The sequence below is a fragment of the Cucumis melo genome, chromosome 3 (assembly GCF_025177605.1).
Source record: "Cucumis melo cultivar AY chromosome 3, USDA_Cmelo_AY_1.0, whole genome shotgun sequence".
NCBI lineage: Eukaryota > Viridiplantae > Streptophyta > Magnoliopsida > Cucurbitales > Cucurbitaceae > Cucumis > Cucumis melo.
Genome location: NC_066859.1, coordinates 29,334,420 through 29,359,694, shown reverse-complemented (window position 1 = coordinate 29,359,694; position 25,275 = coordinate 29,334,420). Strand labels below are relative to the sequence as shown.

Below are 25,275 nucleotides of genomic sequence, written 5' to 3'. Positions count from 1 at the left end.
CATTTAATTTTTCTTGTCAACTCACTATCTTTAGAAAGTATATAATAAATTGATTAAATTAATTTTTCTCAATAATGTAATTAGAGGGTTCAAAACTCAAACAAAGTCATAGCTTGCTTAAAACAAATCCTTGTCAAAATTTTATTAATCTTGGATGTATTTTAAACTCCACCTATATTTTTACGATTCATTAAAAGTAACATTTTCAAAAGAGGGAAATTAAACAGTGACAGACAATTAAGTAATTGGTGAATCAAAGTACCGATTTACTTATTTTCAAGAAGGCAAATGTTTAGCCATAGATCTTCAAAAAGTTTCAACACAATAGATATGGAGAATTGATATTGTCAATCATTTTGACAAGAAGTAAATTGCGATAATTAAGAGATAATTTTATAAATTGGAGGGGATAATGTCAAACAATGCTTTAAGACTTGTCTCCATATAAAAATGAAGAACTCAAAATAAAAATGAAAAGAAGAAGAAGAAGAAGAAGAAGAAGAAGAAGAAGGTATAAGGAGTAATGATGTTCAAATTCTTACCTTAAAAAGGAAAATGGTTATTTATAGAAAAAATTGATGAGAATTGAGTGTTCATAACAAAATCTATACAAACTTTTGAATACAACAGTTATAGATACATAAATTTGATCTCCTTTTATCCTTTATTATTTTTCTTTTCCTCTCAAAATTCACCTTTTCAACATTTCCAATTTTTTGTTAAAAAAAAAAATTATAATTTTCCCAATTCCTATTTCCGGCCAATCATACCTTCTCCGTCACCGACGGCCGTCGTCTTCTTCTTTAATCCTAAAAACCAAAGCTTTTCCGACGAGCTTCTTCAACCGATCAAGAGTCCAACGAAAATGGAGTCTGTAACAAATCATAAGGGACCCACAAAGCGTCCAACGGACACGGCCGGTTCGCATCGAGCCGGGCCCACGGTTTCCCCTTTCCACTCCAATGCAGCAGGCTCACCGGACCCGGATGCAAATCCCGGCACAGTCCCCGGAAATTGTCACCGCCGAGTCCGTGCTGGTTCCATCGGTGGTCCACGGGAACGATGTTTCCGGCGAAGACGAGCATGAACGGGGGTAGAGATCCGAGCTCGTAGATCCTCATTCGCTTTTGAAGCTCCATCCATTCCTCGATTTTAGAGGTGAAGTCGCCGAGACGCCACCGGGAGAGGTCGATGACCATGACGCCGGTATTGAAGTAACAGGGGTTGCGATTGGCGAAGGTGAGAGACAGAGAGGGATTGGACCAGAAAGTGGGAGTGAAATAGGAAGTGAAATTGGCGTTGCAGTACTCCGGTGCTGCGAGTACGGCGTCGTTTAATTGGGTATTTGCGAGATTAGAGATATCGTCGACGAGGATTAGATCCGAATCGAGATAGACAACACGGCGGACGCAGAGAGGGAGGAGGTCGGCCAAGTAACTACGGGCGTAGTTCAATGGACAATCCAAAGCGGAGCGAATTGAGGTGGAGATCAAACGGGAGACAGCGCCGTCGTCGAATGGGTAGATTTGAAATTTCAGGTAAGGGAAGGAGGAGGAAATGGTGGCGCGTAAAGCGGACACGTTTGCAGAGGCGGAAGAAACGAAATGGAATATTACGTTTTGGGGGCAGGAGGAATGTTGGAGAACGGAGAGAATGGCCGCCATGGAGCCTCGAATGTAGGCCGTGTCCAATGTCATCGCCACGTGGACGCCGTCGTCGGAGCACAGCCCGTGACTGTCTTCCTGGCCGATGACGACCAAGGGACAATCCGGGGAGTTGTAGAATTGGGGGGCCTCCTTGAATAGAGTGGTGACATTGGCAGCGGTAATGGGGGAAATGAAGAAGAAAAGGAGGAGGAGGAGGAAGAGAAGGGAGATGGGTGATGGCGGTTGGAGCATGGCGGCCGCCGGCGAGAGGATGTGAGGAAAGCAGGAAAGGTAAAAGGTGGGTTTTATGTGTAAGGTGAGAATGAGAGAGATAGAGACGGGCCGGTGGTGAGTAGCTTTTGCTTTCAAATGAGGTTTAAGAAAATATTCCAACTACTTTAGAGGAGGGAGAAAGAAAAGGCAAGTGACTCTCAAGTCTCAACTCAATATGCAATCCTTTGTCCTTTGCTTCTTATTAATACTTATTTATAATGTTAATTTGCAACGAAAATCAAATAATTACTTTCCACCCCCCATTAATCAAACCATTATTATTTACGATCAACTTTCAAAATTATTTCACTTCCAAACTTAATCACATACAATACAATTACTAACCATAATGGTCATATACTTCATATCTAAACATTATTTTTCTCTCTAAGTCAGTTTAGTGAAGTTATGGAATCAATTTCTATGACCTTTTTAACTTTAGTTAGCTTTTCCATGGATTCTTTGTTGGGACACGGCCACCATGTAGTTAGCCAAATAAGACATTTGTCTTAAAATGATACAATAGGTTATTCTCTTGGTTACAACTAAATAGTTAGCCTTATTTTTTTTTTTACCACAATGACAATTATAATAATAACAATTGAGAGAGTATAACATAAGTATAAGATACAATAAATTAGTTATAAAAAAAGAAAAAGGAGAGAAAATAGAATAATTTTGAAGGACTTTAGAAAGCAAATAAAAAAGGGGTAATAAAAGTAGGTAAGGTATAATAAAAAGGCGAAATGGTAAATATATGTATGCTTTTTTACATGCACGTAACATTCTTCCAGAAAGATGACAATCGACATGTCGTATTCACATCGCGTTGAGTGGTGGTGGGTACCCCAAATTTGTTGCTTCATCCTCTTCTTTCCAAATTTATTACTCTCATTTAAATTTTTTAAAAAATACATTCTCACATGTACATACATATATGTATTCGTGAAGTGGTTTGATGTGTTATATTTTATGAAGTCCACTTCGTTCAAATGTGCTTGAGCTCGTGCATAGAGATTACGGTAATTGAGTAGTCAACTTACCCACTTCCTCTTTCATGAAATGGTAATTGGCTTGACTATGTCTCCTACACAATTGAGGCATGCTTCTTTTCCAAGTGTGAATCCTAAAGTTATTTGGGTTTTAGACCTACTAAAGACGATCTCTCAACTCAACATATGTCATCGACTAAGAAATTGAAAAAGAAAAAAAAAAATCTTATATTAGTTCGTCTCTTACACATGTTACAATGTCAACCATCCCTTTTTTAATCAAAATTTGTCTATGCATCAAATTCAATTGTCTTTTCTATATAATCATTGATGCATTGAGAATTTCAAAGTAATCATAGCTAAGAAATAGTCTAAACTAATTCACTTATGATAATTTAAAGATTTAATCGATACAATTGGTATAAATTGATACAATTGTTAATATTCAATGTTTAAAGTGACATGTTCGCCATATATATATACATACTGAATTATACATGGGAAGAATTCATAAAATTAGTCTGGTTTAATTATTGTGCATAAAATAATAATTGAAATACCTACCCATACACACATAACTAAGACATGGTAATGAGATCTAAAAAATTGAAATTGTTGCTAATACGTTTTCTCATTAAGAAGAAAGTCGGGAGCTTTGTAAACTTCCACTCAACTCTCCACATGCTATGCTACACTTCAATAATTTTTTCCACCCTTAGATTAGACAGCATATTAATATGTAGTCTACATTTATGAGCTAAGACTAGTAGTGATCACTTTATCACACTTTTCATACTTTGATTTACATATAACTATTTATTTTTCCTATTTGTTATCTTCATTTTATTTTCAAATAAAAATTAATTATAAAAAAAATTACTTCAGTTAGTGAATGTAGCACATCCAATTAGTCAACCATATTATGATATGCGAATTATTTTTTCCTCCTTTTTACATTATTATATTTCATTATTATTATGATTATTACTGTTATTTGATAGGTGTGCAATGTAATTTTGGGAACCGTTAAAGAAAAATAAAAAAAATAAAAGAGTAAACATATCAATAAATTTGAAACCTCACAGTTAGCCCTTTTGTTTTGCCATTGCATTTTGAAAATATAATTTAAATCCGAACATGTTTACTTAGAAAAGATAAATGAATGGCAAAAGAAATGCAACAATTTCAGAAATTATGCAGAGAAAGAAAATTGAAAACTTAACCAATTGAATATTGAAAAAACCAAACAAGTGAAAACTCAGTTCTTTCTAGGAATGTCACGCTATGAGGTCCCATGAATCTCAACTTTGGGTATGGGTAGAGGAAATGTCTCCTGTTTTCATTTGGGAGACATGGTTTGTGCTCCCTACAACCACAAAATTTAGCGGCGAATGATTTGAGAGCGGGGACGGGGACAGAGAGACCATCCCTATCTCATCCTGCCACATTGATTACTCCTCAAGAATGCTAACAAATCATCTTCAAAAAATATCTACAAGCTAGGCTTTAGAAAGAAAAAACATCCTGAGCAAGTTCAATACTCTCTGGTTTTCACAAGATGTACCATAACACATAAAAATATAGAAAGTGTCAACTATCATATGCTCCTATTGCTTCACTCATAGATCTAGATACTACTTTGCTAAATGAGGGTGGAGACAGACAATTCATTGGACGAACAATAAAACATTAAACAACTTAGCTCTACAAGCCATAGTACATCATTATATAAGTTCATTTGATATCCAGCACCAATAGCAAGCTCTACTATTCATCTCTTCATTTTCTGATAAACGTGGTCTATCCAGACAGTGACATGTTACATGAGCTAGGTGTAAGACTAAAATTCTAACATATTCCAAAAAAACCACAAGAAGCACATAGCGCGGATAGCGAATTGGGTAAGAGCACTAGATAAACCACTTAGGCAAATTAATCATCTTAGAGAGAATGAAATCAGAGCATCTGTTTTGTCCACTCTTCATTTGATGGCAATTGGTGGTCAGCAAATAAATCTGTGTATGATGTATATATGCATAAATGAAAACCTTCGAAATACAATTGCATAAGCATGTAAGCTCATGTTCACCATGCCTAAGTATAGAAAGTCGATGACCATTCAACATACAGTAAGACAAATCAAGATGAATGATGAGATATCAAACAATGTACCAGCAGATTTTTTTTTTTAATTATTTTTTTTAATTCTTATATTAGAGATTGAATACACTAAACACCACGAAGTAATATAAGCCCTAATGGATTCTTTCTTCTATTGCCAGATTAGGGCAAGAAGAACAAAAAAACCAATCAACAAAAGCAGGCGCTTCAGATAGTAATCTTGCTGACCTTGACGAAGCTGGTGATAGTATCCATGGGCATGACCATGGCTACCATGAAACATGTTAGGAAACCCATAAGGAAAGTTAGCGCCTGCACCATACATGCTTGGATCTGCATATCCATGCATCTGAAAGTTGAATAAAGATGGGACAAGACCACCAAAAGCTGCAGACAAAGTAAAATTGCCAAACCTCGTCGATGCCATTGGGGCAAACCCTCCAAGTCCTCCCATGAATCCAAACCCATTGTGAGGAAAAGGATTTGGTTCTGGGGGAGGACCTGCTGCTTCAGGTCTCTGTCCCGCAGGACGATTAGGAATATTAATTCCAGGAATACCTTTCGATCTCGGGTCAGTCGATGTCTTCCCCCTGCCATATAAAGGAACCAATTTTTGCTCTTCAATGATAGCCTTGCAAACTGGACATTCCTGGGGATGAGAATGAATATGCAGCCACTTATAAAGACATGGCCAACAGAAAAGATGACCACATAGGGTTACAATAGGATCTTGAGCTAAATCCAGGCAAATATTGCACTCAAAATTACTAGCATCACCATTGTTATCGGAACAAGAAGGACTTTGAGGTTGCCTACTCGTCGATTCCCCAAGCCCGCTTGCCATTTCTACACAACCCACCTATTGAATCACATTACACCACAAATTAGGATAAAGAAAAGAAATCCACAAAAGTCAAAGAAAAAATTCTTCGAGATCGGAAAATTTTCCTTCTACCAACAGAACCAAAGGGAAAACCTAAAGAGAATCAAACATCAAATCCATGGATCCACAAGCAAAACAACACAAACGAATCCCGAATCCTAGGGTTTCAAAATCCCCAAACAGAGACCGAGACAAAAGAATCGAAATCAAGGGAAACAAAAGAATAAAAGAAATGAGAAATTAAATTGCAATTACAAAAATAATCGGAAAAAAAAAATTGAAACAAACCTAGTGATTAAAGAAGAAGAAACCAACCGATCCTGCGTTCCGATATGGATCAAAAAGGGAAATCTGAAACCGGAGATGAACGCGTTTGACGGAAAACCGAAAAATATACGTTTGAAAATGGAAGCTTCTGGCAGCCGTGTGCCCTAAACAATATTCACTGCACTTTCTCCGTTATGCTCGTCAACGTGTTAGTTTTACCACGTGTCATTAGATTACTGGGTTACATCCTTAAACTATTAAACGGCTGTAAAAGAGAGTATCGACAATTAATTATATAGTCGCAGTAGGAAAAATACAATAAATTATATCACTAAAAAAATAGTATTTTTCATCCAAATTAAATGTCAAATTTTATGAGAACTCACCAAAGTTCATTCAAATCAACTATTGCTTCTTTCAAAATTCATAAATTTTCAAATTTAAGTCAACGACGGTCTAATAATATCAAATTTTATAAATTTGTCAGCTTTCAATGTTAAGTCCATATCATGAAACTAAAAAGAAATGGAGATAATTAAAATAAAAGGAGAGAGAGAATAATTTCCTTATCCAATTGATGTTTAAATAAAGGTGTTCTTATATCATTTATTTTTAACTTTGCTTCATTTTGTTTTTTTAGATAATAAAATCATTCATTTTGATCTTTCTACGTATAAATTGAAACTATTTTTTGAAGAAAAATTAATAAGTAACTAGATCAAAATAAAAAAGGTCCTTTTCAAAAATAATAAGAAAAAATTATTTATCCTTTATAAAAAAAAAAAAACTTACCAAAATATGGGAAAATGGACAAACTATTTCAAGTGTAATGAGTTTTTCTTCTTTAGTGGTTTGTTGTAATTGTAAATTGTTTGTATCTTTTTACTATTCTCGAAAAGAAAACCCCAAGGAAACAAAATCACACTACCAATTGTAATGAGTTTTTGTTCTTATGTCAATTGTTTGTATTTTTACTATTTGATGAAAAAACTTCTTAAATATATTATCTATTTTTTTATCTTTTACAATTTTTTTTTTAAAAAAAGGTGACACTATCATGTACTAGAAATTTTCTCTTATTTTTGTCCATCAAGATTGGAATTTGGAATTGTTACTTTTAAGAAAGTATAGAAACAACAAAAAAATTAAAAAATTATAAATACTTAAATTTTTTTTTTTTTTTTAAAAAAAAGAACCAAAGTGAAAAGTATAGAGAGAAAGTAATATTTAAAGGGACTTGTTATAAAATATTAGTTTTCTTTCATCCAATAGCTCAAGGGAAGCAGGTATGAGGAAAGCTAAGTTGGCAAGTTGTCATTTTTCTTCTCCGACAGATTGAAAACCTCATGTGTTGACTTCGTTAAAAAGGAATGAACTAAAGAGAAAAACAAAATGGGAAGTTTAGGGAATCAGTACAAAATCTAAAAACATAAATTTGAAGTAAAAATAACAAATTATACCCATTGAAGTTTCTCTAAAATATATTTATTAACAATAAAGCTAAGTGCAATTACTCGCCCATGTAATTTGAAATTTTGATGATTGATTGTAGATATATTCTTAATATTAGATAAAATTCTTCATTTTTCATTTTCAATTTTTTGTTTAACTTCAAATAGTTTTATTAGGGAAAAAAATCATATTTCTATAAATTAATTATTTACATTAATTTTAAATATCTCTATTTACTGTACTAAAATAATATTTTTAGAATTGATAAGTAATTCCAAGGGTTTCAACCAACCCATAATTAAAAAAAAAAAAAAAATGTATGGTTTCTAGAAATACAAGTGTTCCACACTTTTCCTTTTTCTTGTAGGACAATCCAACTCCCTCTCGACTCTTGACTCTTCATTTTTTAAAGGAAAACATAAAATTTACTGTCTATTTTTTTTCTAAAAACAAAATTTTACTAATTTACACCAAAAGAACAAGAATAATTTAACTCATATTTATCATGTTGTAGAGTCAATATTTGAATAATAGAAGAAAAAAAAAAAAAAGAGATAGTAAGCTTTTGATAATTGTCAACGTTTTGGGCATGTTTCATACGAAGAACACGAATCAGATTTTCGACAAAACATTTGTTTGTGTAAATTATTAAATTATTCAATAGATAATAATTGTAATAAATTTGGTCCCCGGAAACGAACCGTCCTTGCGTCCCACGATGGCCCAGTTTACTAGTCGGCGTCGTTTTGATCGTATTGTGATGCGTTTTTGTCTAATTAAAATTTAATATTCATATTTCTTTTTCCATTTACAAGATTATCAATAATATATTTATATAATCTCCTTTTTTTTTTTTTTTTTTATTATGTATTTATATGTGATGAATGATGTTATGAATTTGTTTTTATATTGCGAAACCCCCAAAATCCAAATGCCGACGGTTCCCCTCTTTCAATATTGGCTATCGGAGCATCCTTCCATTGTCAATTTCCGATGGAGCCACACCCAATCATGGGGCTCCACCTGGTCCTTTCTCGTCTCCGCTGTCACGCTCTACATCCTCGCCGCCGTATTTCTCCGTCTTTTATTGATCATCCTCCGCCGTCCACGCCCTGTCCCACTTGGTCCTGTTCCGGCTGTTCATAGTCTCTCCATGGCTGTAATCTCGGCTGTTATCTTCACCGGAATGCTCCTCTCCGCTGGGGCGGAGATTCGTGACACCCGATGGCTCTGGCGACGGAGCAGAACTAGAACCACCCCATTTCAGTGGCTGCTTTGTTTTCCAATTGGCACACGTCCTTCAGGACGCGTGTTCTTCTGGTCCTACATCTTTTACCTCTCTCGATTCCTCCATCTCCTCCGTACCTTTTTCACTGTCCTCCGTCGCCGCCGCCTCCCATTCTTCCACCTCTTTAACCAATCCATTCTCATCCTCACTTCCTTCCTTTGGCTCGAATTCTCACAGTCGTTTCAAATTCTGGCCATTCTCTCCACCACGCTCCTCCATGCCCTTGTCTACGGCTACAGATTTTTGACCGTCTTCGGGTTTCCAGCCGCCTCCTTCCCGTTCGTGCTCAATTGCCAAGCTGCTCTTCTTTCTTGCAACCTACTCTGCCATTTTGGGTTGTTTTCGTTTCATATTCTGAAAGGAGGGTGCAATGGCATTGGAGCTTGGGCGTGCAACTCTGTGCTCAACTCCGCCATTCTTTTGCTGTTCGTGAAATTCTACAAGGAAAGTCGATCGGATTTGATTTATAAGAAGCCTGCGAATTTTTGAAATGGGATTGCTCCGTTCGTGTTTTTTGTGTGGGGAATATTGAACCCAAATTAATGGGAGCGGGGTGTCATTGTAAAGTTTGTTTTTTGGTTTGTTAATATTAGAAGCCCGTCATTGAATGCACAGTGTGTTGTTGTTAAGGTCTAAGGAATAGAATTTTGTCAAATGTAAAAACTGATTTACACATATGATATAATAGCAGTTAATTTCTTATGTTATTAGATTCGATTTGTTAAATATATATTTGCAAGACAATTAATTCTAATTTGTGAATATGTTGTAAAATGCATCTTTAAAAACACACAAATATATCTTTGTTCATATTGGATACATTATTTTCAAATTTTTGTTTTAAATTCTATAAGACATAATGTTTGATAAATTTATTTATTGTAATTTCTCTTCCGCTACGTTAGTATTGATGTGATTTGAATTGATTTTGACCTTCTATTATCTTGATTTATTTTAGATTATCTGCTTCTTTGTTTATCTTATTCTAAATAAATGAAAATAATTTTGTTATGGAAAAAACAAAAAGGAAAACCTTATCTCTTATGGGAAATTTTAACACTCAAAAAGAAAAATTAGATGAATAAAAACAAATTTAATTCAATTCACAAAAATTTTAATTTCAAACAAATAAAAAAATCATAAAAACTCATTTCAATATGAAATTGAGAAAAAATCGAGGTTGGTGAGGCAATTGATGAAAGTCTCCAAATGTGTTCTTAGATAACAAATAATTGCTTTTTTTTTTTTCTTTTTTTTTATTTGGATAAAATTGGAGTTTATGGTCCAAATTATTGTTTATCAAATTTCAAATCAAGTTTAAAATCATATATTAACTTGTATATTACATAAGTATAATTACGATGCAATTTTGCTATATATTAATTTTGATTAGTTAGTTAATCAAAATGGCGGGGTCTATTTCCCCAATTTAGAATGTGTGTTAGTTTTCAACAACGCCCATCAAATACCCCATTTTGTCCCTACTTCTTTTGCGGTCCATTGCTTTCTGCAAAGGGTAATTCTGGAAGTACACCCACCCATCCACTAAACATTTGTACGGTTTGTCGGTGGTTTGTCCAAAGTCTAAACCCGACTTCGCCTCCACCTCCATCTTCACCTTCACCCACTTATCTCATTTTGTGATTTTTTTCTTTTTCCTACAAGAAAAAAGTTTTATTTTGCATTAACCAAAAAGTTTTAATTAATTTTTTCAGCATCCTATAAAGTTATAAACAGAGATGATAGGGTTATAAAAGTCAAAATAATATCATATTTACATTTCTAATTCACTGAAAGCATCATTTTACAAAAGAGAAAAAGAAAAGGCAAATGCGAGAATCTTACCATAAGTGTAGGTAAGTTTTGGTCTCCCTCGATGTGACATTGGCTCTTACATGCTTTTATGTTTAAATCAAAATCTAAACTAAATTAGGGTCGAGCTAAATTTGTGTTGTATTGCTAACCTCTCGGATGAGATGGATTAATTCCTTAGACTCATACCCTTTGAGAGGTCAATAATTTGAAACTTAATAAAATGAATATTTTTTTTTAATAAAAAAATCTTATATTGATTATGAAACTGAATTAGTTTTATTAATTTTATGTATAAGATTGAAGATGTTACCTAACCAGAGTTAAATCTCAGGTCAAAATCTGTTTATTAGTTTGGTAGTAAAAATTGATTCGACAAGCAGCCTCTCCTTTTCCTCATCCCTTACCTTTCGTTAATCTGAATTTTTCCAAATCTCATATTTTTATTATTATTGTGATTATGATTTTTCTTTGTAATTTAACTTTCCAACTTCTCTCTCTTCCGATAATCATTATCTGGTCTCAATTTACCATTTTGCGCGATTCCCTGTTCCATTACATTAGATAAGAACACACCCAGTTTCAATTTTTTTCAAGAATTTTAAGAGAAGACCCAAACAATCTTTTCTTCCATCCCTCTCTTTTTCTTCGGTTTCTGAGGTAATCCTTGCTCCTATCGAATGCACTTGTTTGTTTATGTAATTCAGCTGTTCTTATTAGCTTCAGATCTGTATTTCAATTCAACAACACTCTGGAAATTGTTATTGTTCTTTAAATTGGTATCTGCTTTTTCGTAATTCCCTTTTTGGGTTTTCCTTTGAATGGAATCCTTGATGCCTTTTGGAATGATTCTGTTCGGGATTTCAGTTTATTTGTCTTTTCCATGTCTAGAGCTGTTTAAATTTCATTAGATTTGATGAAGAAATTGTGAATCTCTTAAGGGATGTAAAAAAAAACGTGTGTTTGTTTGCAGCCCCATCTGTAGGAGAGGAATTCTTTGAATCGGTTCTTGGAAGAATGGATGTTTCTACGCCTCTGCAATCTGATAATACACAAAAACATAAATCTCTTAGTCCTAGTAGGCTAATGAGAGGGGTGATTTGTTTAGCGGTGTTTCTATCAACTGCTTTCATGTTCTTGGTGTATTTTGCGCCTGTAGTTACTCTCTCTTTGCGCCTTTTTAGCTTGCATTACAGTAGGAAGGCAACTTCCATTGTATTTGGTTGCTGGCTGGCCCTGTGGCCCTTTCTCTTTGAAGTGATAAATGGGACTAAAGTTGTCTTCTATGGGGATGATATACCAGCAAATGAACGTGTTTTACTAATTGCCAACCACAGAACTGAAGTTGATTGGATGTATTTGTGGGACCTTGCATTGCGAAAAGGGTCCTTAGGCTGCATCAAGTACATCCTTAAAAGCAGCTTAATGAAGCTGCCTCTTTTTGGTTGGGGATTCCACATTTTGGAGTTCATTCCTGTTGAAAGGAAATGGGAAATCGATGAACCGGTTATGTGCCAAAGACTTTCTACGTTTAAAAATCCTCGAGATCCCTTGTGGCTTGCTGTTTTTCCTGAGGGAACCGACTTTACGTATACCTTCCATTCCTTTTCTACTATATTCCAGTTTTTTTTTTCTCTCGTTTAAATGTATTATCCTACTAAGCAAAGAAAGGATGGAATTGGTCAAAACCATCCATTCCGCCTTCAATCTTAATGGTATGGTTGCAAATTATGCCTGATCTATTAGCTAGTTTGAGCTTTGAAATTTTAGCTTTTGTTCTTGATGATCTTTCTGCATTTAACAAATTGTCAACTCACACGAAAGTTACATGTAGGGAGGCAAAATGCAAGAAGAGTCAAGCATATGCTGCTGAAGTTGGACTTCCGGTGCTGAAACACGTTTTACTTCCTAAAGCAAGAGGTTTTTGTGCTTGCTTACAAACCCTACGAGGTTCGCTTGATGCTGGTTCGTTTCTTCAAATTCCGAACTCTTTGCTCTTATTGCTTTTATGCGATATGGAAGAGATTTTCTTCTTTGTGTTGGTGGAGAACATGGTAGCTGCTCAATGGTTGCTACACCATATAGCAATAGACTGAAAGCTAAGCAAGCTTATGTGTGATAATCCCGTCTTTAGTGAAAGACATCTTTTTATCTAGATGATATAATGAAATGCTTAGCATGAAAGAATATTTGAATTGATTGTGTTTATTTTGCCATAACTTCTGGTCCTGGTTTTGCTTCCCTTATTCCTAATTAACTTGTATCTTTGTAGTGTATGATCTGACTATTGCCTACAAGGATCGATGCCCTACCTTTCTGGATAATGTCTTCGGCCTCGGTCCTTCTGAAGTTCACATTCATATTCAAAGGATCCCTGTCGGTGAGATCATCCCCGCGTCAGATGAAGGTGCTTCTGCTTGGTTAATGGATAAATTCAAACTCAAGGATCACTTGCTCACATATTTCACTGCCAATGGCTATTTCCCCGAGTCAAGAGAAGAAGAAAAACTTTCTGCCTTCCAGTGCACAATGAACTTCATACTGGTTGTTTCCTTGACAGCCATATTTGCTTACCTTACTTTGTATTCATATTGGTCCAAAGTTTATGTAGTTTTATCTTGTATATATCTTGCTTCCGTTACATATCTCAGAGTACAACCAGAGCAAGATTTAGGCGTTTTGATATCAACGTTCATTAGCAAGAAACAAAGCATTGAATAACATTCTTTACAGGATGATACATGATTTTTTTGAGGCGAAGGTTTCTCAAATGCATCTAATATTTTGCTTAGATTGGTATTGAATTTTCGTGTAGAAAGAGAATTAATTTTTTTTTTATATAATGGGTCCCCATAAGCTAATGAAATCTTTGCTTCTCTAGATTCTATTGTCTCTTGGCCTATAAATGGACAGGCAGAAACTGAGCCCAAAAGGGAGTTTGTAGCTATATTATCTGTTCGTATCCTTCTCATTTGCCTAGCTTTTTTCTTCCATATTTCATCACTCGATGATCTATTTCAGAAACCCACTTGCGTATATGATGTGAAATCCTGGCTCTTGAAGGAGAGATCCCATTTTAGAATTTCCAACTCTAAACCTGCTCCATTCTCATCTTATGATGATCTCAAGTTCATCACTTGACTGTGAGCAAAAATGGGTGGCCACCAGATAGAATACGCAAGTGATTAATGTGAAAACTAAAACGCGTATTATGCATCAGAACTGAGACAAAGATATGGGAACAGCAAGTGATTAATTGAAATAATGCGATATTTATTACACACACGCTTACCAACTGTTCGTTAAAAGTTCCAAACCAGCAAAATGGATATTGTTGGGTTAGGTGACCGAAAAACCAGCAAGATGCGGTAGTCCCCATGCCATGGCCTACCTTGATTGCTAGCTTATGCCTACAACTTGGCCATGGAAGAATGTTCGGATGGAAGCCCATTCTGAAAAGCCACCAACTTCTTCTCTTAGAAGGTGGGTGGAAGTTGGAATGAGACAAAGCACATGATTTTGTTAACTGCTTTTTGTGGTCGTGGGCTGATTGTTCGGATAAAATGGGGATGTCGGCATTCACGATTACCTCAGTTCTCTTATGTTGTCTCTCGACATCTCCACTTTCTACCTCCTTCTTCCCTCACTCCTGTTTTTGGCCATTTCGGTTAATTGTGCTCAAACTGATGGTGAAACTGAAACCCCATTCTTTTTCTCTTTTCCATTATATACTCTCCACGTGGCTTCTTCTTTGTCCCCATCGTTCACGAAAAGATTGGTTGAAATATCTTTTTCCCATCATTAACTAATATAAATACACACCTCTTTTTTGCGTTTATCTTCATCTAACTCCCTGAAATCCTTGTTTTTGTCTCTGCGGCTTACTTGGATTAGAGGAAAATGGCTTCCACATCAAGTTTTTTCCTTCTGTTAGTTGTGTTGTCTCTTGGTAACGCCTTGTGGTTTAATGTTCTCTTTTCTTCTTTTTACCTTTAATCGACTGGGTTTATTTCAAAATCGCTTCTTTTTGCTGTTTTCGTAATGGGTTTTGGTTAATTAGATGACGTTTGCTTTCCTTTTTGGCAATTGGCTTGTGTAATGCTGCAGGAAATTTGGCTTTTGCGACTGTTTTTACCCTTCAGAATCATTGCAGCTATACACTATGGCCGGGAACACTCTCAGGCAATGGCGCAGCAGTGCTTGGCGACGGCGGATTCCCTCTAGCTCCCGGTACGTCGATGCAATTGACTGCTCCCCCGGGCTGGTCCGGGAGGTTCTGGGCAAGAACTGGCTGCGACTTCGATAGCTCTGGCAATGGGAAATGCCAGACGGGTGACTGCGGCGGGACGCTTAAATGTACCGGCGGCGGCATGCCCCCGGTCACGCTGGCGGAGTTCACTATCGGCTCAAGCAGTAACAATATGGATTTCTACGACATTAGCCTCGTCGACGGCTACAATGTGGGTATGGGCGTCCGGGCAAACGGAGGCACCGGCGACTGCCAGTACGCCGGCTGCGTCTCGGACGTAAATGGAATCTGCCCGTCGGAGTTGCAGGTAACCAACTCAGGCTCGGTGGTGGCCTGTAAGAGCGCATGCGCCGCCTTCAATACGCCGGAATTTTGCTGCACGAATGATCACTCGACGCCGCAGACATGCCCTCCGACGAAGTACTCAGAGATGTTCAAGAACGCCTGTCCGTCGGCGTACAGCTATGCATACGACGACGCTTCGAGCACGTGCACATGCACCGGGTCCGACTACTTGATTAGCTTTTGCCCGTCGGGTTGATCCTTTACTATTATTACCTTATCCTTTAATTGCATTTTTACTTTTATTTTATGAATCATTAAAGTCTTCTTTTTTCTAAAGAATAAAAAATATATATAGCCAATACAGTATTGTAAGCCAATACAGTATTAAATAGCAACCAACTTCGTTTAAATTTTTATAATTATCATTTAAATTCATATATGAAATGTCTTCCCAAAATAGTTTATTTGAGCAAATTTATTATACTCTATGGTCACACTCGACAAAGAAAGAAAGAAAGAAAGAAAGAGTAACGATGAAAGAAGACAAGAAACGTGAAACTTACCTTTGTGTGTGGGAAAAGGAATGGGAGATCCAAAGTCAATTTTAATAGCAAAATGGAAACATTAAAATGAAGAAATAGTTGAGAGTTTAAACTAAAAAGGCCAACAAAGACATGAATCACCTATCTCTATAAACTTTGACTTTTTTCATATACATACATATATATATATATATATATATATATATATATATATATATATATATATATTTTCATTACTTTCAAACCAATCAACCTTTTTTTCCATTTTTGGGTAATTCTTTCATTCTCTTTGTTTGATATAATTCTGCAATTTCTTAATCATACTTTCAATCTACATCTCATAAGGGTTCAATGCATTGAAAAACTTTGAACATAAGATTAACCTTATTTCACAATTTTAAAAATAATTTTTTTTTTGGGAATACGACGAGGTTAAAGTGTTCATAATCTTTAAATTTAAAATGTCTCAATCGTAGTTTTAAAATTTAGACGTTTAGGTTAGAACTCCATTAAAATTGATGAAAAGAAAATTAGCATGTCATCTTAGACTTGGGATTTGTCGGCATAAAGAATATTCTACCTCTTAATAATAATATGATAAAAATAATTAAGTACCTTTTTGATTTATGATTAGTATTTGAGTCATTTTCGAAATAGGATTTAATGTTGTTTGATGGAAGTCATTTCAATTAATGGTTGTTTGATGGGGTTTTGCAAAATTCCTATGGAACCAAACTTCAGGATCATTTATCAACTGTTCAATCAAATCACTTCTTTCTCATCTTCGATTATTTCGTTTTAGATACGTGAATTGGAATCAACATGAATTATGAAGCAAAGAAAGAGAATCGATTTCATGAATTGATATATAGAATTAGTGGAATGAAAAGAAGATAACAAATTAAGGAGAAAGGAAGCTTTTTTTCCTTTTTTTCTTTCTAAATTTTGAAGGGCCTTCGGCCAGTTTTATGTTATACATCAACAAAGCTTTTCCGACTTCACTTTTTTCTTTCTTTTTCTTTTTTTACCTCTCATGGCTTTCATACACTTACAAATTCTCTCTACAAATAGCTTTCACTTTTGAAAGCCTAAAACTTGACACTCTTTCAACCCAATTTTTCCTTAAATCATTTTTGGGTTGAGCACAACTCCAGACCTAAATCTAAAGGCATTTGCATTGCCAACTCTACCCCCTAAGTTAAGACCCCTTGGTAAAATTACAAACCCGATCGATAATAACAAAATCAAAAGAAGAAAAAAGAAAAAAGAAAAAGAAGACCCTACAACTGAGACTATTTTACAAACCTCCCTCCTTTCGAGGTGCTGTTACTTACGAATAAGCTACTCCGCAATCGATTAAACCAAGACAATTTGATTTCACCGGAGCCAGTACATTGCCCTTCACCTTCCTCCTCGCTGCTGAAAAGGGTCTGATCAGAGCAGTCGAGTGATGCCCCACAAGCTAGATTGTATGACTGACAAGCAGAATGGCATACTCGGAGTCTGTTGTCACCATCTTGATCACACTTTTGTATCGAAATCTGAATACAAAAACGGCATGTATGTAACAAGTGAAAATTAAAGACAGATTAATTCCATATGCTGAATTCAAATATTATGTGAAAGAAGATGTGCTGAGATAAGAGTGTGCTTTGAAAAGGCGAGCCACCTACCCAGCAAGCCAACTGCTTGGCAGCTGCATCACAGTAGCTACCACCAAAGATGTTAAAAAGTTTCCGGGCACCACCTGGAAACAAACGGTGGTAATTTGGCATGACAACAACTTCCTCGAGTTGCTGTAGTATACTCGGTTCACTTGGTGCACAGTGTTGGCCGGTCATATCCCTTTGCATTACATTTTTGCACACAGAGAGACTTGATATAAGCCTAGAGCTATTCTGGCATGAATATCCAGCATAATCCGAACAACGGAACTCGCAAATGCCATTATCACAGACACCACCATGAAGGCTACATTGCTCATCACAAATAGCTGAGATCATTCCAAGATGATTTTTTGTTAGGTCACAAAGTAGAATTCTCAATGCTACAAAAACAATAATATCTACCACAAGGCCCAATTCTTTCTTTCACTTATGGGATTCATAGTACACAAATTTCTTGAATCCCACAATTGCTTGATCAACTCCCACCTTGTTGCTAGGCATCTTTTCTTTTTTTCTATTCTTTTTTTGTTACCAAAAACCAAAGAGAATTTTTCTCATAGTAAAATTTCCTGATTATTCAGAAAAAAAATGAATGTTTAAGAAGTTCAAAGAAGAACATCAGAAGAGAATTACCAGTGGAGCAGTCAATGCCAGTATAACCATTTCCACATTCACAAAGTCCATTAGAAAGACACGTTCCATGATCACTACAGTTGTTAGGACAAGATCCTGCAAAAATCAATTTACATTTGTAGCTGAGAAAGCAACTTATCAACATAAAATGAAGTTATACAGGAAAGAAATTGATGCTCACGTTTGCTACAATCATGTCCATGAAAGCCTAGAAAGCAAAAACACTTCCCATCCACACAATCTCCATTGAAGTTGCAAGTATTGGGGCACTTTCCAGGCACTGAAACCGAGTCTTTGCTACAAAGTTCATGATATGCAGGGCAGACCAATTCACCTACAATAAGTAAAAACAAATCGTTAAATTTCTTGGACAGAAACCGTTCCCAAGACATAGACGAGTAATAAGGGTAAGCACTTGCCATTGAAGCCAGGAAACTGAACCGGTCCACCAGCTTCAGGGCAAACTTTCCACATACCATCGACAGCCACCTACAAAGAAAACAATTAGATCAGATTGCAATAGAGTAGACAACAAGTCCTTCTCTAAGAAATAAGAATCATGTCTCATCATCGTGCAATCAGAACAAAACTGTTGCAATGTTATACAATCACCAACTAATCCAACAAGCAGCAGAGGAAGAGACTATTTATGGTCCCATAATACTAATATTTGCAAGACCTTGCTAGAACTAAGCTAACTAGGAACTGTTCATATGTGCCTGTGGATATTTTTTAAATAACAAGGGTACAATGATAATAGCAAAAGTCCCAATACCTCCAATGAATTGTTAATGCACCGATGCTGATAACAACCATTTCCTTGGGTCATGGAACCTCTTACAAATCCAGTCCTCACAAGCGAGGAGGCCATACACCTGCATATCCATTAGAAGAGCTGTTGTTACCAACAAGATTATAAATCATTCACACCCAAAGTGCCAATTAGCCTTAACCATTCTTACCTTGAATTACTTCCCCGTACTTCACCCAACATTCTGTCAGGTGCACGTGCACTGTTGGTGTCAGTGCACGACCCATCCGAGTAGGCCACAAAGTAAGTACAATAATCAGCCAATGACGATTGTCCCCCTACGGTAGAGAAAATATCATATTGGTGAAAATTTCAATATCACAAAAGGGCTCAAATAAACCATTCGTGAATACATATATAATAGTCTACTCCAGAAACGGAAAAGAAAATAATGACTTCACAGTAACCTAGTTCCAATTCAAAACATATGCAAAATCATGAAATCTTCTATCACTCACCCTTGTTAGGTTGTGGAAAATATCGAGCCCATTGAGGGAGATCCCCGCTATAGCTAACAATTGGACAGTAACCCTCTGCCTCCCTATTATATGTACATCCTGACAACTGTGTTGTGTTGCAATGGTATGCCCCCTTCCACAGATTGCAGGGGGAAGTGACAAAATCATTTCCCTGGTTGTGACCCCAATCAAGACGATCTGCCATGCTATAGTTGGCCTGGTACCATCCACTATCTTCCAATAAAGCCAGAGTCATTTTCGAAACTACAGATCTTGTATCAACTGAACCAGTCATAATTTCATTCATCAGAAGCCTCTTCTCCCAGTGAGATCCTGAAAGACAGCGTCAATGATATGTGATCACTTCAAGTTTGATAATATAATGATTTAAATATTATCGTTTGCAGTGGTTTTATAATCTAAAAAGGTACACCTATTACATCCAAAAGTGACATGTCAGGTTAAGAATGCTTCCAGAAGAAAAAGACTACAATAGGTTGAGTAGACTGCAGGATCACAGAACTAAGGGGGGACAGGTGGAAGAAAAGTAGCAGAAAAAAACTAAGAGGAAAACCTGAAGTGCCACGTCCACCTCCATCTTCAAGCTCTAAACCGGTGAAATTCTCTGAAAATGCCTGTCAAGAGAATTGAATATTGAAATTGCTTGGTTATTTAGTTTTCAAGAATAATATAATAAATTCCCCTCCCCCCCAAAAAAAAAAATCACACACGCCAAAAACAACAAACAAAGCACTCACCCCATAATGATATCTTGAATGCATAACAACACGTGGTAGCACCACACGAGTCACTGTGCGCCCAAGTCTATCATCCAAGACCTGTTCTGTTACCTGATCATACATCAATCCATAGGTCAATTTCATGTAATCCAAAATCATATGAACATTGTCAGAGAGGAGAGAGCATTGGATGTATATCTTATATTTTATTCCTCAAGCCATTAGCACTAGCTATATTTTACCTGACTGCGCCTTCTTTTCCTCTCATCTCTAAAATGGGCGAAGGCATGTGGATCAAAACCAAGGACGTGCATAACCTGTGAACGATGGAACATGGTGATGAATAAAATAAATCAATTCTTTTTTTTTTTAACAAAACTACGCATGAAGCCCTCAAACCTCATGTATAAGAGTAGCTGATAGTAAGGTTTCTGCTTCAGCAGTCAAATGCCGAGGTGCAACATTCACATGTCCTGCAAGAGAAATGAAATAAGGTTCATATTTCATGTACCTCTGGAAAATGTATCATTCATCCAAGTTTCAAACAGTTCTCCCTCAAATAAAATAATATTAATTTCTTGTTTATATCCATGAGTGTCCAGACCATTTAAGTTACATCTCGACTAATCTCACGGACAATCCGCCTTAACTTAGAACATTAGGGTGTCAAAGTAACTTGTAGAAAATTAATTAAATAAAATAATTACCTGCAATTGCCCGACCCCATTGATCTCGTTCACATGCAACAGCCCAAGCAAGTGTGTTCCCAGTGGTAGGCCTTGTGGTCACTAAAAGAACCAAGTCTGCATTGGGAATACCCTCTGGAGGAAACATATACAATAGTTACAGCCTAAAGGTAGAGAGGTATCCCTTCTAAGGAACATTTCAAATAAAAAGATTAAAATACCTTCGACATATTCACGTGGTAGTTGCACACCACCATCCTGTCCACAAGCAGAATATCCACTTAGACGCAAGTTCCCTTTCACAGGTTCAACAGCTAATGCTCTTCTAAACCAATCTGCTGTCTGACCTAAAGCCTGCATTGAGAAGCCTTCTAAATCAATTTCCATATCAGAGCTTATGCTCCAAGAAAACTTGATAATGCATTGTATGAATAAAGAATGCCAATGAAATATAGAGATGAAGTGTAAGTGTCTTTTCAATACCTTCAGTAGTTTTCCCGTTGGTAAACACCTAATGTCAATTAATTTTCTTTTGCTTATCGTAATAATTTGCCAACTTAAATGAAGGAAATCAAGCATGCATAGAATAAAATATAAAATGAAGCATGGCATACGGGTAGATAATTAACACTGCATAATACCTTGTGCAGTCGATGCCTTTTGTCCTCCCCAGAAATATCATCCAATGTGCAATTATACCAGCAGTCTCCCGAAATTGGAGGATTGTTATGAGGATTGCAAGAAGGAGAGCCCAAAAAGGAACTAGTGACAGGAGGTTCTCCCAGCTGCTTAGAGAAAAACAAAAGGTAAACTCATGGTCAATATCCAAACTCTGTGTTGGGTAGACACGTTAGTTAAGAAGTTTCAAGGTCCTGTTTCACCTTCACAATATCGCCAACTTTTTGGCAATCCCTTTCAGGTGAGTGACCGACAGCATCATAATTCAGATATATTCTGATAGGTTGTTTTGCACTCTTTTGCTGATTTGATTGTTCTGAAACTCCAAGCAATGCTCTACCCTTTCTGTGAATGGGTTTTGCAGTACCAGAGACGTCATAAACTTGTGGTGTAACGGAGTATACCTTGAGCCCAGGCCGCCTTTTTTGCTCTAGAATTTGATCATGGATGCAGGCGTGTGAAACAATGCTTTCAGCTCCCCTTTCCAACTGGCGATCTTCAGATTTTACATATGCAACATCCAAAGCCAGAAGAAGCAAAATCTGAACGACAACACAACAAACCAAAAATTATGAATCACAGAAAAATCTATACATATAGTTTGTAGTCAAAACAAAAACAATTAGTTTACACAGGCAAAAGGTGAAGCTTAAACGCCAGATTTCTCTGAAGATTGGAATACACGCCCATCTATTTCCTATCTGGAATAATGAGATCTTACAGAAATTAGATCAAAGAAGAAAACCCACTTTAAACTCTATTGAACTTAGAGGAAACCATTGGTTCTTTCACCTAAAATAAACCATTGGTTCCTTCAAACTCAAGAAGCAGAAATCAGCTCAACAGAGAAAACCCAGGGAAATAGAACAAAACTTCCAAGCATTAACTTCCATGTTCCTTGACTTCAAAAGTTAAAATAAACGAACTCCCGGAAGAGAGAGAGGAGAGATTTAGAAGAGAAGAGATGAGATGGGCAAAATTACGAATTATTTCTAAAATCCAAACTTCCCCAGAAAATAAGCAAAAATAAATAAAACAAAACTTAACAGCCGTTCAGTTTTCTTGAAATTGTTTAGGAGAAAACGCACAGCAAAAACAGCTTTAAAAGTGCACTGGCAATGCCAATCCAACAATTGCAGACCCAAAAAGAGCTTAAAGAAAACTTTTTCTATTTAAGAAGAAGAAGTCCAGTCTAGAGAAACCCTAAACCTAAATCTCCACCTCCCACATAGCCAAAATGATTAACCCACCAAACTTTACCAAAAAAAACAAGCATCAGTCACCACAAACAGCTCACCTCAAATACAACAACGGTGAAGCGGATCTTAGCATCAAATTTACGAGCAGTACATAGACTACACCGAATCGTCTCCTCCATTAAGAGTCGAAGAAGACTGAAACAGTAACACAATCAATCCCATCAAATCGCCGCTGATTTTCCGATCGGGTACAAAACCCAGTAAAACCAAAAACTATTCTGCATTATAAACTAGTTAGAAGTATAACGAAATGGGGAGCTAAGAAGGAGCGTTTTGGAGTAAAAATGAAATGATTCAAAGGTAGTAATGAAATGGGGAAGTGGGGGTCCTCGATTTCTCCGACCCAGTTGAAATTTGAAGACTGATTCAAATCTGGAGCTCGTCAACGTACGGATAAGCAACCCCAAAAGCAAGAATTCGGTGTAAACAAGCACCTGAGAGCTCTTTCAGAGAAGAAAATGAGGAAAGAGAAGAAGGAAAAAACAGTGACTGTGAAGGGGAAAGCGCTTAAGAAAGCAAAAATAAGAAAATATCCAAAGGATTGAGTGGGGGTGGGTGGGGAAGATCAGTTTTTTTACACTAAACCAAAAAAAAAACATTTTTTTCGCTGAGAAAAAATTCCAAACCCATAAGAAATTTAAATAAAAATATTAGCCCCCCACCTTACCTTGGTTGCTTAGAACTACAAAAAATCCCATTTTACCTTACCATCACGTCTCTCTTTTTTTTCTTCTCTTTCCTCCAAAAATGATCATTTATGTTCATTAATGCTTGATTAGGTCTAAAATGTGGGCTTTAATTTTCAAATTAAAAACAAGGTTTGTCACCAAAATAGTACATAATGTTGGTTGGTACTAATCTAATGTGTTCTTTTAATTACTATATATATATATATATATATATATATATATATTTATCTACACAAAACTAAACAAAAAAAAAACACAAAGATTGAAGTTTCCAACCTTTTTAAATATATACTTTCTAGTTTTGTTTTTTATATTATAATTACATGTAAAAGCAAATTAATTTATTTATAAGACATAAAAAAAATTATTACTTGAAAAATAATGCAACAAAACAGATTAGCAAAGTGAATGTACTAATTATTTTTCTTTTTTAAAACATCTTCGATGGATATATACTATTATTTGATTGAAGAAAAATATATGACTCACAATGGACGATGCAAATTTAATATCCAAAAATCATATATGTGTTTGGACATCGATGAAAAAGGAAAACCATTTAATCTGTATTTTTATCCATAAGATATGAAATGGAAATTAAAGTCCATCTTATCCTATACATATTTAAACTCTCATTAACATTTATGGTATTATTATCTCCAACTCGTCTTAAAATCTAGTGTTAATTTTTCTTTGGATAATTTTTACAATCATCTCTAAAATTTATCAACTTCACGTATTTATTTTTTATGTACATAAAGTATTTAGTTATATCAATTTTAAAAAATATTGTTAGATTTTTTAGACAAATACATCTCACTTAAATGCGTGAAAATTCAACTCATTAATCAATAGAAATAGACTCGTTCGTCAATAAGATGTATTTTTCAAATGACATATTACATATTGGAATATAGGGACAAAATAACAATTTCATGTCATATTAACTTTGTTTGCTATTTGAATGATTAAACCAAATAGAGAAAAGTAATAAAAATGAGTACAATGGATGGATAGAGCATTGAGAAAACTAATATTTTTGAAATGTGTAATTTTGCATTTAATAATGAATTAAAGTAAATAGACATGCTATTGTCTTTTACTCTATAGCCACATGCAATGATCTTAAAAACAAATTTATCAATCATTTTCAATCAAAATGAGTTTTCTTTTTTTAAAAAAAAAAAAAATTGAATATATATTTTTGTATTAAATTTAATTAAAACACATAAACGGTAAAATATAAATTAATTAAGAATTAAGATAGAATGGTTATTAAATAAAAATTTGAAGAATCAATTACTTCCGGTTGACTTGACACAGTTGCCGAGAAGATGGAAGAAAGGGAAGGGAAGGAATCGAAGAGAAGCTTTTGATTTTCTTGGATGAATCAAACTTTTTTTAGGGAAAAAAGAGCGCGCCCATTGAAAAGGTAATTTTTTTTTTTTTTTTTTCGTTTGGTTGAAGAATTGGATTAGTATTAATCGAATTCTAAGTTTAGGGGATAGGGATTACGTGAATTAGCTTTTTTGGTTTCGAACAATTCTCAAAAGCTATTATACAATTACCCGGATTTGGGTTCGGTATTTTCTTCAAACCCACTTTTACAAGCTTTCCATTTGTGAATAGTTTCTCGCCGTTTCATTCATCCTCTTCCCCCCCATATGTGATCTATGTCTCTGATTCTTTCCTCAGATAATCCCAATAATCGAATTGTTTATGGTAGATCAAGGAATCTTTGAAAGTTAGAGAGTGGGTGTTCAGTGGGGAAAAGAAGAAAAAAAATTTGCGTACGGAAGGTGTTTGTGGAAATGCCTGAGAGAAAAACAGGGTTTTTTAGGATG

General features: G+C 35.6%; 6 protein-coding genes across 8 annotated transcripts; 3 read left to right on the top strand and 3 right to left on the bottom strand.

The window, feature by feature from the left end:
* Positions 1 to 582: 582 nt before the first annotated feature.
* Positions 583 to 2,076, bottom strand: LOC103487940 (probable galacturonosyltransferase-like 1). Its single transcript, XM_008446453.3, has one exon. The coding sequence runs from the start codon at positions 1,896 to 1,898 to the stop codon at positions 849 to 851; it is 1,050 nt and encodes a 349-aa protein (XP_008444675.1). The 5' UTR covers positions 1,899 to 2,076; the 3' UTR covers positions 583 to 848.
* A 2,834-nt stretch (positions 2,077 to 4,910) lies between these two features.
* LOC103487942 (uncharacterized) lies at positions 4,911 to 6,370 on the bottom strand. 2 transcript variants are annotated; one of them, XM_008446454.3, is made up of 2 exons: positions 6,204 to 6,370; positions 4,911 to 5,891 (listed from the first exon to the last, which is right to left on the bottom strand). In XM_008446454.3, exon 2 carries the CDS (start codon positions 5,874 to 5,876, stop codon positions 5,184 to 5,186), a length of 693 nt encoding a protein of 230 aa, XP_008444676.1. In that variant the 5' UTR covers positions 5,877 to 5,891; positions 6,204 to 6,370; the 3' UTR covers positions 4,911 to 5,183. The 2 variants fall into 2 exon arrangements, with proteins under 2 accessions (XP_008444676.1, XP_008444677.1); XM_008446455.3 differs by having other exon boundaries at positions 6,231 to 6,363.
* Positions 6,371 to 8,549: 2,179 nt separating this feature from the next.
* Positions 8,550 to 9,622, top strand: LOC103487943 (elongation of fatty acids protein 3-like). Its single transcript, XM_008446456.2, has one exon. The coding sequence runs from the start codon at positions 8,566 to 8,568 to the stop codon at positions 9,409 to 9,411; it is 846 nt and encodes a 281-aa protein (XP_008444678.1). The 5' UTR covers positions 8,550 to 8,565; the 3' UTR covers positions 9,412 to 9,622.
* A 1,409-nt stretch (positions 9,623 to 11,031) lies between these two features.
* Positions 11,032 to 13,525, top strand: LOC103487944 (probable 1-acyl-sn-glycerol-3-phosphate acyltransferase 4). The gene is made up of 4 exons (XM_008446458.3): positions 11,032 to 11,394; positions 11,708 to 12,323; positions 12,569 to 12,699; positions 13,007 to 13,525. The coding sequence occupies exons 2-4, from the start codon at positions 11,752 to 11,754 to the stop codon at positions 13,453 to 13,455; spliced, it is 1,152 nt and encodes a 383-aa protein (XP_008444680.1). The 5' UTR covers positions 11,032 to 11,394; positions 11,708 to 11,751; the 3' UTR covers positions 13,456 to 13,525.
* Positions 13,526 to 13,652: 127 nt separating this feature from the next.
* On the top strand, positions 13,653 to 15,703 carry LOC103487945 (pathogenesis-related thaumatin-like protein 3.5). Of its 2 annotated transcripts, none has more exons than XM_051082395.1 (2): positions 13,653 to 14,217; positions 14,842 to 15,703. In XM_051082395.1, exons 1-2 carry the CDS (start codon positions 14,112 to 14,114, stop codon positions 15,522 to 15,524), a joined length of 789 nt encoding a protein of 262 aa, XP_050938352.1. In that variant the 5' UTR covers positions 13,653 to 14,111; the 3' UTR covers positions 15,525 to 15,703. The 2 variants fall into 2 exon arrangements, with proteins under 2 accessions (XP_050938352.1, XP_008444682.1); XM_008446460.3 differs by lacking the exon at positions 13,653 to 14,217 and adding an exon at positions 14,227 to 14,683.
* Positions 15,704 to 16,711: 1,008 nt separating this feature from the next.
* Positions 16,712 to 23,297, bottom strand: LOC103487946 (uncharacterized). Its single transcript, XM_008446461.3, has 17 exons — positions 22,781 to 23,297; positions 21,687 to 22,025; positions 21,447 to 21,590; positions 21,027 to 21,159; positions 20,827 to 20,940; positions 20,519 to 20,592; positions 20,362 to 20,436; positions 20,138 to 20,230; positions 19,954 to 20,014; positions 19,380 to 19,712; positions 19,073 to 19,199; positions 18,886 to 18,985; positions 18,530 to 18,599; positions 18,292 to 18,444; positions 18,111 to 18,206; positions 17,484 to 17,803; positions 16,712 to 17,351 (listed from the first exon to the last, which is right to left on the bottom strand). Exons 1-17 carry the CDS (start codon positions 22,859 to 22,861, stop codon positions 17,103 to 17,105), a joined length of 2,562 nt encoding a protein of 853 aa, XP_008444683.1. The 5' UTR covers positions 22,862 to 23,297; the 3' UTR covers positions 16,712 to 17,102.
* Between the last annotated feature and the right edge of the window lie 1,978 nt (positions 23,298 to 25,275).

Coding starts and splice junctions, on each gene's coding strand:
- LOC103487940 (XM_008446453.3), bottom strand. CDS start 1,898: ATGCTCCAACCGCCATCACCCATCTCCCTTCTCTTCCTCCTCCTCCTC.
- LOC103487944 (XM_008446458.3), top strand. CDS start 11,752: ATGGATGTTTCTACGCCTCTGCAATCTGATAATACACAAAAACATAAA. Junction 12,324..12,568: donor CCTGAGGGAACCGACTTTAC/GTATACCTTCCA, acceptor AGTTACATGTAG/GGAGGCAAAATGCAAGAAGA. Junction 12,700..13,006: donor ACGAGGTTCGCTTGATGCTG/GTTCGTTTCTTC, acceptor GTATCTTTGTAG/TGTATGATCTGACTATTGCC.
- LOC103487943 (XM_008446456.2), top strand. CDS start 8,566: ATGCCGACGGTTCCCCTCTTTCAATATTGGCTATCGGAGCATCCTTCC.
- LOC103487942 (XM_008446454.3), bottom strand. CDS start 5,876: ATGGCAAGCGGGCTTGGGGAATCGACGAGTAGGCAACCTCAAAGTCCT.
- LOC103487946 (XM_008446461.3), bottom strand. CDS start 22,861: ATGGAGGAGACGATTCGGTGTAGTCTATGTACTGCTCGTAAATTTGAT. Junction 20,437..20,518: donor CAGCTACTCTTATACATGAG/GTTTGAGGGCTT, acceptor CATCGTTCACAG/GTTATGCACGTCCTTGGTTT. Junction 17,352..17,483: donor CCAAGCAGTTGGCTTGCTGG/GTAGGTGGCTCG, acceptor TTTTGTATTCAG/ATTTCGATACAAAAGTGTGA.
- LOC103487945 (XM_051082395.1), top strand. CDS start 14,112: ATGCCATGGCCTACCTTGATTGCTAGCTTATGCCTACAACTTGGCCAT. Junction 14,218..14,841: donor CCAACTTCTTCTCTTAGAAG/GTGGGTGGAAGT, acceptor GTAATGCTGCAG/GAAATTTGGCTTTTGCGACT.